The sequence below is a fragment of the Daldinia caldariorum genome, assembly GCF_022478825.1.
Source record: "Daldinia caldariorum strain CBS 122874 unplaced genomic scaffold F4812scaffold_8, whole genome shotgun sequence".
Taxonomy (NCBI): Eukaryota; Fungi; Ascomycota; class Sordariomycetes; order Xylariales; family Hypoxylaceae; genus Daldinia; species Daldinia caldariorum.
This window is the reverse complement of record NW_025953044.1, coordinates 14,033-27,252: the sequence shown is the minus strand read 5'-3', so window position 1 is coordinate 27,252 and position 13,220 is coordinate 14,033. Positions and strand designations below refer to the sequence as shown.

The window sequence follows — 13,220 nt, the reverse complement described above, 5'->3', positions numbered from 1 at the left end:
CCAGCTTTGAACAATAAGTTGGCCGCCAATGTCGGGTATGCCCGTGATGGATGTCATATACGGAGGGAGTGTTAGGACATAGGACGTAGTTTATTGTAGACAATCTTACCGGCTCGCACCAATCAAATAGCACGAATTACTCAACTTTAAGCTACCATCTCCATAGCCATCAAGGTTCGTCGACAACCCTGCATAACATTACCATCAAGGTCCTCAACACACGAGCCATATGATTCCACCCATTTATAAGCCATCCAAACGACATAGCCTTCCACGAGGTATAGCCGAGGGTGCTTGATAGGCAGGATGTACACGACCAGGAGCATAAACATGATCCGGAGACTGTGTTTCTCGCAAAGTAGGTACGTAGGTATATCATACCGAAAAGCCAACAAGGTGCTCCCACAAACCGTCTCGTCCATTCATAAAATGATAAGCGATCGAATATCAACGGCTTATAGGTCGATAGATGTAGTATCAGCTACAGAGTTTTGCCTTTTCCTGGCCTTCTCCCTGCCTCTGCCCTAGCCCTCTCATGTTCTAGCGAGGGGAAAGATTATAATATAAAAGTGTGGCCCCCCTGTAGACAGAAGAATATTCGCGGTTGGACATTTTTCTTCCTCCTCAAAGTAGTGACGATACGTTCCATATCTAAAAGTTTTGCAAAATGGCTCCAGCACGCCTCATTGATAATAACAAGACCGAGGGGAGGCTCCCTGTTACCCTCCTTAGCGGATTTCTCGGATCGGGAAAAACCACGCTTCTCGAAAATATCCTCACATCTCCCGATCACAGTCTTCGTATTGGTGTTATTGTTAACGATGTCGGCGCTCTAAACATCGACGCCGCCCTACTAACCTCTCACGATGTTACTCGAAAGGAAGAGCAAGTAGTGGCGATGCAGAACGGCTGCATCTGCTGCACCTTACGAGGAGATCTTCTCGAAGAAGTTGCAAGGTTAGCAGAGGAGAAGCAAGTAGAGTATCTTGTCATCGAGAGCTCCGGGGTTAGCGAGCCGATGCAAGTCGCCGAGACTTTCTCTGAAGAGTAAGTCCAATATCTCATCTGTAGCTTAGCCGCTTTTACTAATCGACGGTATCAGATTTGCCGATATGCATATCGCTGCAGGATATGATCTCGAGGCAGAAGAAAGCGGTGATAAAGAGACCAATAAGAAATTGGCAGAGATTCTCAAAGCTGGCGGTCTATCTAAGGTCGCACGCCTAGATACCTGCGTCACGCTCGTAGATGCCGTGAACTTCATGCAGGACTTTGCTACGGCAGACTTCTTAGTCGATCGCCAGACGGACGTACCGGAGGAAGACGATAGGAATATATCTGACTTGCAGGTTGATCAAGTAGAATTTGCGGATATCGTTATAGTCAACAAGTGCGACCTGGTTAGCAAGGAAGAGGTTAACCGGATCAAGGGCGTCGTAAGCAAGCTAAACCCCAACGCCAAGGTCATCTCCACCACGAAGTGTCGGTTGGATGTGAAGGAAATACTCGACACCCGCCTATTTTCATACGAAAAGGCAGCTCTTAGCGCCGGATGGCTTAAGAGTTTAAACGAAGAAATTAATCCCGAGACGGAGGAGTACGGGATAGGCACGTTCGTATATAGAGCTCGGCGTCCTTTCCACCCGGAGCGGCTCTGGAATATGATTAAGAACGTATTCGTTGTCATTCAAACCGAGTACCAGATAGAAGGAGAAGATATGGACGTGGACAGCACAGAAGGAGGCGAGGAGGACGAGGAGGAAGAGCAAGAAGACACAGATATGGAGGACGAGCAACCTCAACTCAATCCTAAAGCTCGATTAGCTTCAAAGATGGCAGACGAGACTTTCGGACCGCTGTTGCGATCCAAGGGGTTTTTATGGCTAGCGACCAGGCCGAGGATGGTGAGTACTTCAACGAGCCACGCTAATCATCGATGCTAACGTGATTTTGACCTAGTATGGCGAATGGTCGCAAGCGGGTGTGATGTTGACCATATCGGGACAAGATCTGTGGCGGTGCGAAGTTCCGGAGGACGAATGGCCCACGGATCCCGAGACGAGAAAAGCCATAACCCGGGATTTCGACGGAAAATGGGGGGACCGAAGGCAGGAATTGGTCTTTATCGGTCAGCAGATGCGAAAAGGGGGCGAAGAGCGCTTGAGAAAGGCGCTCGACGCTTGTTTGTTGAATGACAACGAATTCTACAGCTGGGAGGAGGCGATGGAGTCTGACAACGCCCAGGAGAGGTTGGACGAGTTATTTGAAGACGGGTTTGAAGATTGGATCGAGTCTAGCCACGAAGGCCACGATCATAGCGGCCACGGCCATTAAGGCCCTAGAGATAAAGATAGACAGCGGCGATGGGACACAAATACAAATGTAAAATGCGGGTACCTGGCGCAGTTAACCTGTGACTTTTAAACGTAATTCCTGAATCATACCGCATAGATATACCCTGTATCGTGAACTGTAACTCGTGTATATTTTAGAGCGGTTGTGTCTGGCGACCTTGCCAAAAAAAGAGAGAGAGAGAAGGGATACGGCGTAGAAATATCTGGAGTCGCTCAGGTATCTGTCCAACTTCGCTGGGTATTAATGCAAGTCAATTAATTTTACTCACTGTCTAGCTAAGAAAGCAACGCTTGAGGCACAAGATTCTCCGCCATCATGTCTTCAAGCTGCTGTATAACCCACCCCTGACCTCGCGGACTGGCTCCAAGAAGACCGCTTATGTCGCCTTGGGCGTTTCCTTGGGAATAAGCTTGTAGGTACTGAGCCACCATCGACTTTAAAGAAGCGACATCCCTCTCTTCCCCGTCAGAAGTCAACCTGCTCGCGTTGCGGTAGTATACTTCGGCGTTCTTGGCGTTCTGAGAGGCAGTGTTTACGGCCGTCTGGTGAGATAGAGGCGGGAACGCCATGGAATAAAGATGTAAAGACGCGTCGCCGCGTAACAGATGCGTCGAAACCAAATCCTCCTGAGAAATCCCCCTTGCAGCTGAAGCGGACTTGAGGCTTGCTATGCTAGCCGTCAGGACGTTCCACCGCATCGTCGATTGCGATCGGGCGTCCTCGTTGTCGGCATCCGCCATAGCTGAGCTAAGAGCTAGAAAAGAACGAGCTTTCGCCATGAGACCGTCCACAAAACTATCAATCTGAAGATTAGGATTGGAAAATGCCAAATTTAATTCGCGACCGTAAGCTTCGGCGTTCGTCTGCCCAGTTCTATAAGCCGCTTCTAGCATGGCCGAAACAAGATTGGCTCTCGCCAGAGCGATCTCTTGTAACCTATCCTGCTTCTCGCCCGAGATAGCCTGAATCTTCTCCACGAGTTCCGTCGCGACCTCTTCCGCCCAGACGAGCGTGCCCGGCTGAGCTTGTTCGGGCGACCCGCTCAAAATGCTACAGAAAGTGGTGAGGGTGCCCATCTGAGCGAGAAGCGTATCGATAAGCGTGTCGATCGTGACCGGCTCTACCACGTTGAACCATTCGTCATCTTCTTCGGCTCCGCTAGGTTCCGAGGCCTCTTTCGAGCCGGAAGCCGGCGGGGGCTTCTCGCTCGCGTTTTGCTCGTCGGCGAAATGTTCCAGCTCTAGGAATTCCTGGTATTTCCTCTCCTGCCGAGTAAGACAAATTGTCTGTAGGTCGAGCGCCTCACGGAGCGCCTTGAGGGCTTCGGCTTCGTTGCCGCCCCCTTCTCCGTCCTCATCGCTAGCTATAAGCTCGGCGATGGCCGTAAGGACTTGGGCCTGATTAAATAGCGCATCCGTGTTTTCCGGATCCAGCTCTAAAGTGTACCGATGAGACGCCAACGCCTCTTCTAAAACAGCCCTAAGCGGCTGTTCTAATTGATCCACAAGAATGGGATGCGTAGCTATCTCCAGCTGCACGCGGGCCCTGCAAGATTATTAGCTCACGAACGTGGCGCATAGGGGCGGTCGCTCATCGGATGAACAAGTGTATATCGCATGAAAAAAAAAAAAAATTTGAAAAAAAAAGAGAGAGTGTGTGTGTGTGAGAGAGAAAGAAGAAATGACCGAGAGCGCCCGGGAAAGTGTCTTACTTATTATATGCGAGGTCGATGCTCCGGGGAAACATGCGAAGCCCCTGATCGTACATATCAATAGCCCGGCGAAAGAATCGCATGGACTTGGCAGCGTCTCCGGCACGCCATTTTCCGGCGGCTTCCTCAAACTCAACCCCTGCAGCTTGAAAGTCGTCTACCGACTCTAGCTTCTGCTCCTTTTTCGGCTTTGCCTTGGGCTGCTTCGTAAGGGATTTTGGTTTCGCCATGTTGTGAGGTATTGAGGTTGTTGATGGACCGATTTGCGGTAGTGGATTTCGGGAGAAATTTTTAGTTCGGGGACGGTGTACGTACCTCGGTCCACTATTCGGCTACCGTGTTGTACCAGAGAGCCCCGCACCGTACGGGACGGTCCGTAAATCCAAAAATAGCGGGCCATTAGTACGCTGTGGGATTTTATATCGGTAGGACGTCTTAGAAACTCGAACAGGGGTTTCGAGTGGATATCATCATACAGGCGACTCATATGTGTATCCCGATCTATTGTGAGTGCGTTGTTCAAGCTCAGAGGAAGCAACAAAAGAATTGGAGATAGCTTCGCATGTCCTCGCCCTCGCAAATACGCTAAGTGTTAAACTAGACCGATTTTTTTCGCTACCAATGTTTGATAGCTATCTTATATGTGAGGCTGACGACACCAAGGATTTGAATTTAATCCAACAATCGATCTACCGAAGCTGAGACTGTAAGCTTCAATAATATCGCAGGCTTAATCGAGCGACCAAATAATTCTCAAAGAAATTCACTATAAAAGCCACGCGATTTTGAATAGATTATCTCGTATAACTCGATTTTGGCAGCCGTCGTGCGTTTCATCTTATGCCTCCGCACTGGCGTAAGACATATCTAAAGAGACGCCATCAAGCTCAAGAAAGAGTCGTCGAAACGCCCAATAATAAGCTGATCACACCGTTCCGCATCAGACAAATCCTTTGGGTTTCCTATTTCAAATATGAAGCCGCCAATATATCGTTATTTGGCCTACGCCAAGCCTCACCTGGTGGCGTCAGCCAGCTTCCCTCGTGCCGAATACCTTTTATTTAGGGCTTTCCTCTTTAAGCCGCACCAACGATAGATGAAACAGGACTGACTGCACTACAGGATGGGCTATCTTGCCCACGGTGGGACTTAAATAGATGGATATCTTCCAACAGCATTCGAGTCTTGGAAGATCTTCAAGCTCAATTTCTTATCGAAACTTCATCAAGATCCTAATCAACTTTCATTGCACAATGAAGCCCATCACCACACTCGCCGCTACGCTCGCTTCGGTCGGCTTCGTCCGAGCTCATGTCGCCGCTTTTACCAAGGGCATGTACTGTCTCGTAAGTTCATCTTATTCGCTGCTATCGCCCTTTGCTCATTTAATCAGAACGGTACACAACCGGGCGTGGAAGACCTAAACACCAACACCGTCGTAAATCCGCTATTCCAGCTCCCAAAAAACCAATGGTGGATGCAGCACGACCGCGGCTGCGACTCGGAACAGGTCGCACCCAGCCCCGGAGATTTCCTCGACCTCCCGGCCGGAGGATCCTTTACCGTCGAGCTGGCTTCCAACCGCGCCCAATCATCCCTTTCCTACGACGGTAAATTCACCTCGGAGTGGCCGGACGGAAAGGATCACCCGGAGGATTGGCACAGCCCGTCTCCCGATACCTGTCTCAATGCTAATCCCGATAAGTTGGGAGGCGCCATGCATACTCACAACGAATCCACCGCAGCCGGCACGGCTTTCGCTATCTCCTACAACTCGGATCTCTCCAAGGTGACGATGGAGAACTTGGTGGTATTTACCCTATTAGAGCAGTACGTAATCTGGTAGTGGAATTAGAAAAATAGGGGCTAACGTGGGTGATAGCACGCCTTGGAAGCGCATTGCTACTTATCAGGTACCTCAAGATATGCCGCCATGCCCCGAAGGCGGCTGCTACTGCGCGTGGCTCTGGGTTCCGGACGGATGTAAGAACGCTGTTTTTTTCTTCTTTTTTTCCTTCTTTATTTCGACCGATTATCGTGTACTGACATGAACCCAGGCGGAGAGCCCAACATGTACATGCAAAACTTCAAGTGTCGAGTCACCGGCTCTACTTCGAACAGAACGCTCGCTCCCGCCAAGCCACCGGTATATTGCGCCGACGGAACGACACCTTGCGTCCCCGGCGCGAAGCAGATGATTGCCTGGAATCGTAAGTGCATCCCTCCATTCTGCACCGTTTCCCTCATTGACACAACATGCAGAGGCCGAAGGAAACAATGTCGAGACTCCGGCCGGCGTGTCTCCGGGATATAACCAGAAGATGGGTTGGCAGCCGGGCGCGCAGAATGATATTTTCCAGTAAATAAACGGCCGTATTTACTCGCTAGGACATTTCAGTTGGTTTCTTGGGCGTATAAATCCTTGTAGAACGCGCTTGATATTGTAGATATTGCTATTTCAATTTTATGATTTTCGCTGTGGTATCTGGGATATGAGGTATGTGGATATAGTAGGGTTCGATTATATATAAGACATATAAAGGGTAGGTTAGGTACCTACCTAGGTAGCTATCTCCTCTGAAGGAGATTAAAAGGCTAGGCGTTACTAGATCATTGCAATAGACTGGGCATCGTAGCATCGTAGCGTCGTAGCATTGCGCCTCGTGATTGATCTGGTTGGGTCGTGACAGTCAATTCTCCTGGTATGGTTCCGGATAGTTGTTTACTTACTGTCAGAAGGATCCCGTGATGTATGTCGTACATAGAGTGAACACTAGAAGCAGTAGCACGTAGAATATCAAGTATGCAGTGTATAGTGGTGATCTATTAACGCTTGCCCTTCGAAGCACCTTCGAGGGAGCAGCGTGCCCCTTATATACACTATCCTAGTGGGCCGTAAGGCCCTATCCGTACTAGTGCCTCATACCCCTGACACTTACATCCTTCAATCTAAGGATAGAAGTGACTTCCTTTTCATAGATGCTTGCCTAAATAGCTACCTAGGAACCCAAAAGCGTCTTCGAACAGCTTAGCTTTGCATCTAATATATATCCCTTTGGGTTTAAACCTTGCTTCATTGACTATCAAAGGCACTAGTTGATTTATATCTGAGAAGTCTTTGTTTTAACTTTCTCTGCTTCCGCGAACACCATTTTATGACGATCTGACGATCTGAATTCAAACCTTACCTTGAAAGGCAGACACTCATTAATCGCCCCCTGGTGATATCCGGTTCGTGGGTCGACATCTATTGGTATAGGATTACCCTCTGTATCTAAGTCCATATGTATAGTGTACGCCCAAAGTACTTTTACGACGAATAAAAACAGAATGCGCTCGGCCAGGTGGATTCCAGGACATAAGCGGCGTCCAGCCCCATAAGCAAAGTGGTCTCTGTCTCTGTGGTCGTGACAATTTGCATACGCGGACGCTAAACGGGTTTGCCATTGAAAGCGGGAGGGAGTAAACTTCTCAGGATGTTGATAGCGAACGGGGTCGTGGTGGATATCCCAGATATTAAGGATTATTGTAGAACCTTTAGGGATCATCATACCATCAATCGTGTCATCTATAAGTATCTTTAGAACGTGATCTTCACATCACTTTCCAATAATCATCGCGTACCTTGGCTTGCCGCGTGCGGAAACCCATTAGACGTAGGTGGCCGCCACCTAAGCACTTCTTTTACGATCATGACGACGCGAGGAAGGAGATCGTAGTCTTTCCAACTGGGCATCCGTCCATCACCCACGACTAAGTCAATCTGCTCCTGGGCCTCTTTTTGAACACTGGGGTGATTAGCCATGGCTTGAAAGAAGGTCAAAATAAATGTGGAAACCGTGTCAGTCCCTCCCTCGATTAGATTGCCGCACATGACATCGAGCTCGTTCCTGGTTAAATTCAGTTTCTCTTGTTGATCAAGGACTGCATCCAAGAAGCTTGATTGGGGCGCCACGTGTTGTTTGCGCCGTTCTATGACTCTCTCAACCAGTGGGTGGTAGAGACCAAGCATCCTTTCTCGCAATTGTTTTGCTCGAGTTTTCCAGTTACACCAAAGCCGCTCCGGGAAGAATTTCAGGAACGGGAGCAAGTCGATTGGCGGTGTTGCTCCGATATCGCCCAAGGAGGCTAGTTCGGTCATTATCTGGCGCAGCTCGTCAAAATGATATGTGTCGTGTCTGGGCGTGCGAATCCCAAAAACTAGAAGATATTATTCGATTAGCATGTTTCTGTTTTCTGTTGTTGGTCATTGAAAATCCCATACTGACCCAAGGACATGATGATGCTGTTGCTTAAACGCCCCGGGTGATGCATCAAGGCGCTCGGCTCCACGAATAGGTCTTTCAGTGTTTGCACAATCTCGGCTTCGATCATGGAACTGTGGTTGTTGTCGCATCTGGATGGACTCATAAGCTGGTGATAGAGCTTGCGCCGTAACTTCCACCGCTCGTCTGCATTCATAAGCATCATGTGATCTCCATTGAATACCAACTTATCTAGGACATATAGCGGTGGCCTGTTACTATAGTATGCCGGTCGCTTAGTAAAGAGCTCGTTGGCAAGGTACGCCGAGTTTAAAACAATAATGTTTCCATCGAAAGCTTTGAGAGAGAAGATTGGGCCGTATTCTTTTGCCCATTGAGAAAGTCTGTTACCCCCTGAGCTTAATGCTATAATATTTCTTGGACATGAAAGACGAACTTGAATTTCATACCCAGTCTAGGTAGACTGTGGATATTGCCGATGAATGGTAGTGTCGAGGGTCCTTTTGTAGGTCAATTTAGTGCTTGCTATGGGGATAGCTACGGGAAGTGGGTTACCTGGAGGTAGATGCTCCTCGCGCAAGCCTGGCAAGGAAATGAAGCCGCTGCCTACAGCGATTGCTAACACTATAACTAAAACGAACAGGATGAATAAGGCCATGCTGCATAGAATGTCCGACACTGTGAGTCTCTTCTTTGACAAAGTATGGCAAGCTGTAGGGCACAAAAGAAACTCAGGAGGATGACTAATAATTGAAAAGGATATAAGTCGCTGCAGTTGTTGTGGACTATATGTTCTTCGTCAACGTGCTATCAGAGGATATTGAGATGATCTAATGTTAAAGGGCAGGCAGATAGAGTTTGGTTAGAGCGTCAATCTGCTTCTACACATACTTGAATTAGGAGAATCAATATGTTTCTCCTTTCTACTGCGGCAACCATGCGGTCTGCCTGGGTTTATCATACGAGCGAGGAGGACCGGGTAAGCGATTACAGTCTTACCTGCAGCTCAATTGGGCCCCTATGTTAAATCCTCGCAGGGCCATGTTTCGCCATTAGACACTACAATTAGACACGTACCTAAGGTAGGTCGGCGCATGTATTTATGTCAAGTCCGTCATCCATCAATCTCTTCTTCTCTTTCCCTATTTGCCAAACAGCATAGCAATCGACGATGAATATTAATGGACATGCACTAATTGTCGGTGGGGGTACGTAGTATCTGTTGTCTCTCTTCTGCATTCTCTCTGAACCAGCATGATAATGGACCCTAGGAAGTGGAATTGGAGAGGCGTGCGCTTTTGCATTCGCCCAAGAAGGCGCTGCTGGAATCGTGGTCGCAGACATCGATCTCGAAGCTGCCGAGAGGGTCGTTAAAAAGAGCAGCGCTTCAGCTTTAACTGCTAACTTCAAAGCAAAGGCAGTGGAGGTCGATGTAACATCAGATGACTCGGTGAAGCGTGCAATCGAAGAAACAGTCGCCTTCTTTGGACGTATTGACTACTGTGTCAATTGTGCCGGTGTAGCTGAGTCCCCAGAGCTTTTCAGAAAAGATGTCCTAATGTGACTACAGATCGGCGTCCAAGCCGCAAAGGGAATTTCCGAGGCGGATGTCTCCGAATTCGAACGCTTCATGCGCGTCAACGCTACGGGCACCTTCCTAGTGACCCGCTACGTTTACGCAGCGATGAAATCTCAAGAGCTCACTGCTGCCTCTGCTCGGACCCCAAGCAAACGCGGATCTACTAGGGGATCGATCGTAAACCTCGGTTCTCTCGCTTCGTACATATCGCAGCCTCACATGGTTCAGTACACAGCGTCCAAACATGCAGTTTTGGGCGTGACCAAGAACGCCGGTAAGCGTAATCCTGCATATAGGAAGTGAAACTTGCAGCTCACATCACCTCCTCAAGCGATGGACAATGCGGTACACGCCATACGCGTGAATTGTTTATGCCCGTCCTGGGTGGATACTCCGATGGTGCAGCAGGCTATGGACAGTGTGCCCGGGCTGAAGGAGATGATCGAGCGAGCGATACCGATTGGGCGGATAGTGTGCCCGGAAGAAGTAGCCGATGCAGCCATCTTCTTATGTAGCCCTAGGTCGAGTTACATCACCGGCAGCAGCTTCATTGTGGATGGTGGTACTTCTTTAGCTAGCAAGCTTTAGCGTCCGCCTTTTCAGTAACCTACTACGGTGAAGGTTTTGCAATCTGTGTGCAGTCCGTAGGATTGATGACCTGCATCTATCAGTCTGTTGTCCGGTTACACACAGGAGGATTCGATGTAGTGGTGGATTCGGAGCCCAATACTTCCGGATATTTCATCATAACTACAGCCTTGCTTAGGTCAAATACAGATACAGTGAACAGATAGGGGTAGCAACATATCAATCATTTTTTGTCGTTGACTTTTGTCACTGCATTGAGCATATCGCTTTATCGACCTTTTCTTTCGACATGGAGTCTCCGGCATCAGAGACTCATGACCTTACTGGCGCGGGTTATGTCACCAATGGCTTCCCAGCACCTGGATTGCCCCGGACTGTGCGCCACATCACCGGATTCAACCCAGACGGCCAGTCCGTGTTTCTAAGCACTGATTCGGGAGACCACCACCGCATCATGGGCGAGCAACAAGCCGTCGCGAACATCATATATTCGACTGCAGAAACGCCTGTTGACCTAAACGATAGCGCTGACGTGAAGCACGCCAAAGAGAATGAGGTTGATTGTCTTTCCAAATCCTACCTACCTACCTAGGTATGTGCTAAACTAAATTCTCCTCAGCCTCCGCTACACTACCCAAATGGTACCGTGGCCCGCATGATCGACTTTGCCCCGGGTGTGGTGTCTCCTATGCATCGTGCGGCGTCCCTGGACTATGGCGTTGTCTTGGAGGGCGTGTTCGAATTGACGCTTGACTCTGGCGAGACACGAATCATGAGAAGAGGTGATATCAGTGTGCAGAGGGCTGCGGCGCATCAGTGGCGCAATATCACGGGCAATGGTACTATGCCTGGTCGTATGCTGTATATTCTGCTTGATTGCAAGGACGTGTACGTGGAGGGCAAGAAGCTTGAGGGATATCTTGGCTTGTTGGGACAGTATTACAAAGGAAACGAGAAATAACGATTTATTATGAATCAAATTCTACTCCTTGAAGGATAGAGAGAACACTAAAGTATGGAGAATATTCGACTGTCTACTTGGTGTCATCTCTCGCTCTCTTGCTCTTGCTCGCCCTGATCCTCTCAAGATTGAATATATGCGAAAATATGTAGTCCTGCAGCCATGTTAGAATACGAAGAAGCCGAGAGCGGAATGGTTCGTATAGATACCTACCTAAGGTACCCAAACCGTACGCCATCCGATAATATCAAATAGGCGGACCACCGATGTTTTTTCCCGTACCAGAACCACGCTGGTGCGGATCGGTTCAAACTTTGTGCAACTAACTTCCCGGCATAACTAAAACGGTTTGTGGTAACTAGGGTATTGAGTTCATTCATACTTGACGATACCTACCTCGGTAGGTACCTAGGTATGTAATTGGAAGGGCGCACCTGGGATTTGTCGCACATGCTGTCGGAATTCGTGGACTACAGGAGAGTAGTAAGATCCTTCTCAATTATAAGCTAGTGAGCAATGAAAAGGCTAGTAATAACATGCAATACGAGCCTTGGGGCAGCTCTCTGTCGAAATCATTCTTCAAGATGTTCGTACCAATCTCACCACTGATAACCTATTATTGTGAGATTTCGCAGCGGGAATAAGTACCTAGAGCAATTTATGAGAAAGCGTACTGTTAAAACTTGAACGCTGTGAATTCCCAGTTAATATATGAGATCGAGACCCATCTGTTATCTGATGTATTATTACTTACCCGAGAGAAGCCATCTCAACACGAAGCGTGTTAGACCAGTGTTGAAGAGCCGCCTTGGACGCATTGTAGGATGCTGCTCACTATGTTAGACAGGTTTCCATAACTCCACAAGCAGCCCTTCCTCACATCCATAGGTAAACATATGGCACAATACCTCCAACGGAGTTAATGTTAACGATAGTTCCAGATGACTGGATTAGCATGTCGTGAAAGTGGTGTACTAGTCGCATAGGCCTAAACACGTTGACATTGAACATGTGTTGCACCTCACGAACGTCGGTATCGATGGCAGTCATGGTATAAGCTGGTGGCACTCAGCTTGAAAGTCTGCACTGCGATTGTTGACCTCACTTATTCTACTATTGATACAACCAGTATTAATCAGGCACTTGGGACCCATTCTGCTACTCAAGGGATTTCTTACGCATTGTTAACTAGTATGTCCAGATCACCACCTGTGACTGCATATACATGCTTCTTCAACCCATCACGGAGTCCTCCCTGGTCAAGATGTTCAGTCGGCTCGTTAGGCACAAGAGTGGCGATAGGCCGGACGTTCTGTTTCGTAAACTCCCTGACAAGGGCTTCTCCCATGCCTCCTTGCCCGCATCTGACAAAAGTAAGCGAATGGTCGGACCGATGAGGATCTCTTCTGCTGTGACATTACCCAGTGACTAGGGAGAAGCGTGCCCTTCCTGCCATTTCAAAGGCGACTGGCTATTGACGCGGATGCTTCGGCGAAGGACAGTAATGATTACGTACCTACCTGGTAGGTACGTACGTAGTGCAAAAGGGGCAGTCAAGCTTGATGGAATCTCCCCCACGTTTCCGACGATTATAGGATAAGAATTTATGATTTTAGGACAGCCAACTATATAACTTTAAGAAAAGGCGGAGATAAGGACGATAATTTCTCATGCACGCCCCCCCGACGGCTTTGCCAGTGTCACACATGCATTGCTCTAAGTAAGCCACAGATTATCACTGTACTCTCACATTTCTCTTAC

General features: G+C 48.5%; 8 protein-coding genes across 8 annotated transcripts; 4 read left to right on the top strand and 4 right to left on the bottom strand.

The window, feature by feature from the left end:
• Positions 1-545: 545 nt before the first annotated feature.
• Positions 546-2,555, top strand: F4812DRAFT_374801 (putative cobalamin synthesis protein). Its single transcript, XM_047931976.1, has 3 exons — positions 546-1,047; positions 1,103-1,904; positions 1,960-2,555. Exons 1-3 carry the CDS (start codon positions 668-670, stop codon positions 2,332-2,334), a joined length of 1,557 nt encoding a protein of 518 aa, XP_047790066.1. The 5' UTR covers positions 546-667; the 3' UTR covers positions 2,335-2,555.
• Position 2,556: 1 nt separating this feature from the next.
• On the bottom strand, positions 2,557-4,492 carry F4812DRAFT_374844 (uncharacterized protein). Its single transcript, XM_047931977.1, has 2 exons — positions 4,067-4,492; positions 2,557-3,900 (listed from the first exon to the last, which is right to left on the bottom strand). The coding sequence occupies exons 1-2, from the start codon at positions 4,294-4,296 to the stop codon at positions 2,631-2,633; spliced, it is 1,500 nt and encodes a 499-aa protein (XP_047790065.1). The 5' UTR covers positions 4,297-4,492; the 3' UTR covers positions 2,557-2,630.
• An 827-nt stretch (positions 4,493-5,319) lies between these two features.
• F4812DRAFT_459038 (uncharacterized protein) lies at positions 5,320-6,429 on the top strand (the record flags this gene model as incomplete). Its single annotated transcript, XM_047937469.1, has 5 exons — positions 5,320-5,412; positions 5,460-5,896; positions 5,949-6,049; positions 6,124-6,276; positions 6,329-6,429. 5 exons carry the CDS (start codon positions 5,320-5,322, stop codon positions 6,427-6,429), a joined length of 885 nt encoding a protein of 294 aa, XP_047790064.1.
• A 565-nt stretch (positions 6,430-6,994) lies between these two features.
• F4812DRAFT_471152 (cytochrome P450) lies at positions 6,995-8,533 on the bottom strand (the record flags this gene model as incomplete). Its single annotated transcript, XM_047939058.1, has 3 exons — positions 6,995-7,634; positions 7,691-8,266; positions 8,335-8,533. The coding sequence occupies 3 exons, from the start codon at positions 8,531-8,533 to the stop codon at positions 7,168-7,170; spliced, it is 1,242 nt and encodes a 413-aa protein (XP_047790063.1). The 3' UTR covers positions 6,995-7,167.
• Positions 8,534-9,488: 955 nt separating this feature from the next.
• On the top strand, positions 9,489-10,707 carry F4812DRAFT_427455 (NAD(P)-binding protein). The gene is made up of 4 exons (XM_047934100.1): positions 9,489-9,539; positions 9,603-9,850; positions 9,902-10,184; positions 10,242-10,707. Exons 1-4 carry the CDS (start codon positions 9,503-9,505, stop codon positions 10,496-10,498), a joined length of 825 nt encoding a protein of 274 aa, XP_047790062.1. The 5' UTR covers positions 9,489-9,502; the 3' UTR covers positions 10,499-10,707.
• Positions 10,708-10,787: 80 nt separating this feature from the next.
• On the top strand, positions 10,788-11,459 carry F4812DRAFT_459035 (uncharacterized protein; the record flags this gene model as incomplete). Its single annotated transcript, XM_047937468.1, has 2 exons — positions 10,788-11,054; positions 11,118-11,459. The coding sequence occupies 2 exons, from the start codon at positions 10,788-10,790 to the stop codon at positions 11,457-11,459; spliced, it is 609 nt and encodes a 202-aa protein (XP_047790061.1).
• Positions 11,460-11,958: 499 nt separating this feature from the next.
• F4812DRAFT_471148 (uncharacterized protein) lies at positions 11,959-12,570 on the bottom strand (the record flags this gene model as incomplete). Its single annotated transcript, XM_047939057.1, has 4 exons — positions 12,368-12,570; positions 12,214-12,286; positions 12,134-12,149; positions 11,959-12,072 (listed from the first exon to the last, which is right to left on the bottom strand). The coding sequence occupies exons 1-4, from the start codon at positions 12,507-12,509 to the stop codon at positions 11,959-11,961; spliced, it is 345 nt and encodes a 114-aa protein (XP_047790060.1). The 5' UTR covers positions 12,510-12,570.
• A 63-nt stretch (positions 12,571-12,633) lies between these two features.
• F4812DRAFT_459033 (uncharacterized protein) lies at positions 12,634-12,915 on the bottom strand (the record flags this gene model as incomplete). Its single annotated transcript, XM_047937467.1, has 2 exons — positions 12,634-12,823; positions 12,881-12,915. The coding sequence occupies 2 exons, from the start codon at positions 12,913-12,915 to the stop codon at positions 12,634-12,636; spliced, it is 225 nt and encodes a 74-aa protein (XP_047790059.1).
• Between the last annotated feature and the right edge of the window lie 305 nt (positions 12,916-13,220).

Bases quoted from the DNA above. Each gene is read 5' to 3' on its own strand.
- F4812DRAFT_374801 (XM_047931976.1), top strand. From the start codon at position 668: ATGGCTCCAGCACGCCTCATTGATAATAACAAGACCGAGGGGAGGCTC. The intron at 1,048-1,102 runs GTAAGTCCAATA...CGACGGTATCAG, and splicing joins GCCGAGACTTTCTCTGAAGA to ATTTGCCGATATGCATATCG. The intron at 1,905-1,959 runs GTGAGTACTTCA...ATTTTGACCTAG, and splicing joins TAGCGACCAGGCCGAGGATG to TATGGCGAATGGTCGCAAGC.
- F4812DRAFT_374844 (XM_047931977.1), bottom strand. From the start codon at position 4,296: ATGGCGAAACCAAAATCCCTTACGAAGCAGCCCAAGGCAAAGCCGAAA. The intron at 3,901-4,066 runs GTAAGACACTTT...ATAATCTTGCAG, and splicing joins ATCGACCTCGCATATAATAA to GGCCCGCGTGCAGCTGGAGA.
- F4812DRAFT_427455 (XM_047934100.1), top strand. From the start codon at position 9,503: ATGAATATTAATGGACATGCACTAATTGTCGGTGGGG. The intron at 9,540-9,602 runs GTACGTAGTATC...AATGGACCCTAG, and splicing joins TGCACTAATTGTCGGTGGGG to GAAGTGGAATTGGAGAGGCG. The intron at 9,851-9,901 runs GTAGCTGAGTCC...ATGTGACTACAG, and splicing joins ACTGTGTCAATTGTGCCGGT to ATCGGCGTCCAAGCCGCAAA.